The sequence below is a fragment of the Merops nubicus genome, unplaced genomic scaffold, assembly GCF_000691845.1.
Source record: "Merops nubicus isolate BGI_N331 unplaced genomic scaffold, ASM69184v1 scaffold35306, whole genome shotgun sequence".
Taxonomy (NCBI): Eukaryota; Metazoa; Chordata; class Aves; order Coraciiformes; family Meropidae; genus Merops; species Merops nubicus.
In genome coordinates this window covers 3,199-3,542 of record NW_008617713.1, presented here as the reverse complement: position 1 = coordinate 3,542, position 344 = coordinate 3,199, and the positions used below count along the sequence as shown (strand labels likewise).

At 72.4% G+C, this 344-nt stretch overlaps 1 protein-coding gene across 1 annotated transcript in view; it reads right to left on the bottom strand.

Moving 5' to 3' along the window:
• The window catches only part of LOC103775758 (ras GTPase-activating-like protein IQGAP3), a gene marked incomplete at both ends in the record, with an annotated part of 5,216 nt that overhangs the window by 2,127 nt on the left and 2,745 nt on the right, over nucleotides 1-344 (bottom strand). Inside the window, one exon of the mRNA XM_008943232.1 lies at nucleotides 48-272. Within this exon, the coding sequence (XP_008941480.1) occupies nucleotides 48-272 (225 nt within the window). The remainder of the gene's footprint in view (nucleotides 1-47; nucleotides 273-344) is intronic.

Here is a 344-nt window from a genome sequence, read left to right as displayed (position 1 = left end):
CCGCTGGGTCTGTGCCGCCCCCCCCCCCCCCCCCCCCAGGGCCTGACCTTCTCTGCCCGCTCTGCGACTCGCTCTGGTTGACCCAGGCCTTGTAGATGTCCAGGGGGTCGGTGCGGACGCGGAGGGTCCTGTCCTGCAGGACGTCCTGCACGGGGGCAGCCAGGATCTGCCGCAGGGCGCTGTGCCCCCGGGCGCTGCGGTAGAACCGCACCACCAGCCGCAGCACCGCGGGGTTCCCCGTCAGGATCTCCTGCACGTGCCCCACCTTGCACCTGGCCAGAGGAACAGGAGGGGTGGCGTGAGAGGGGGGGACCCACGTGGGTGTGTTCCCCGACGCAGGAGGC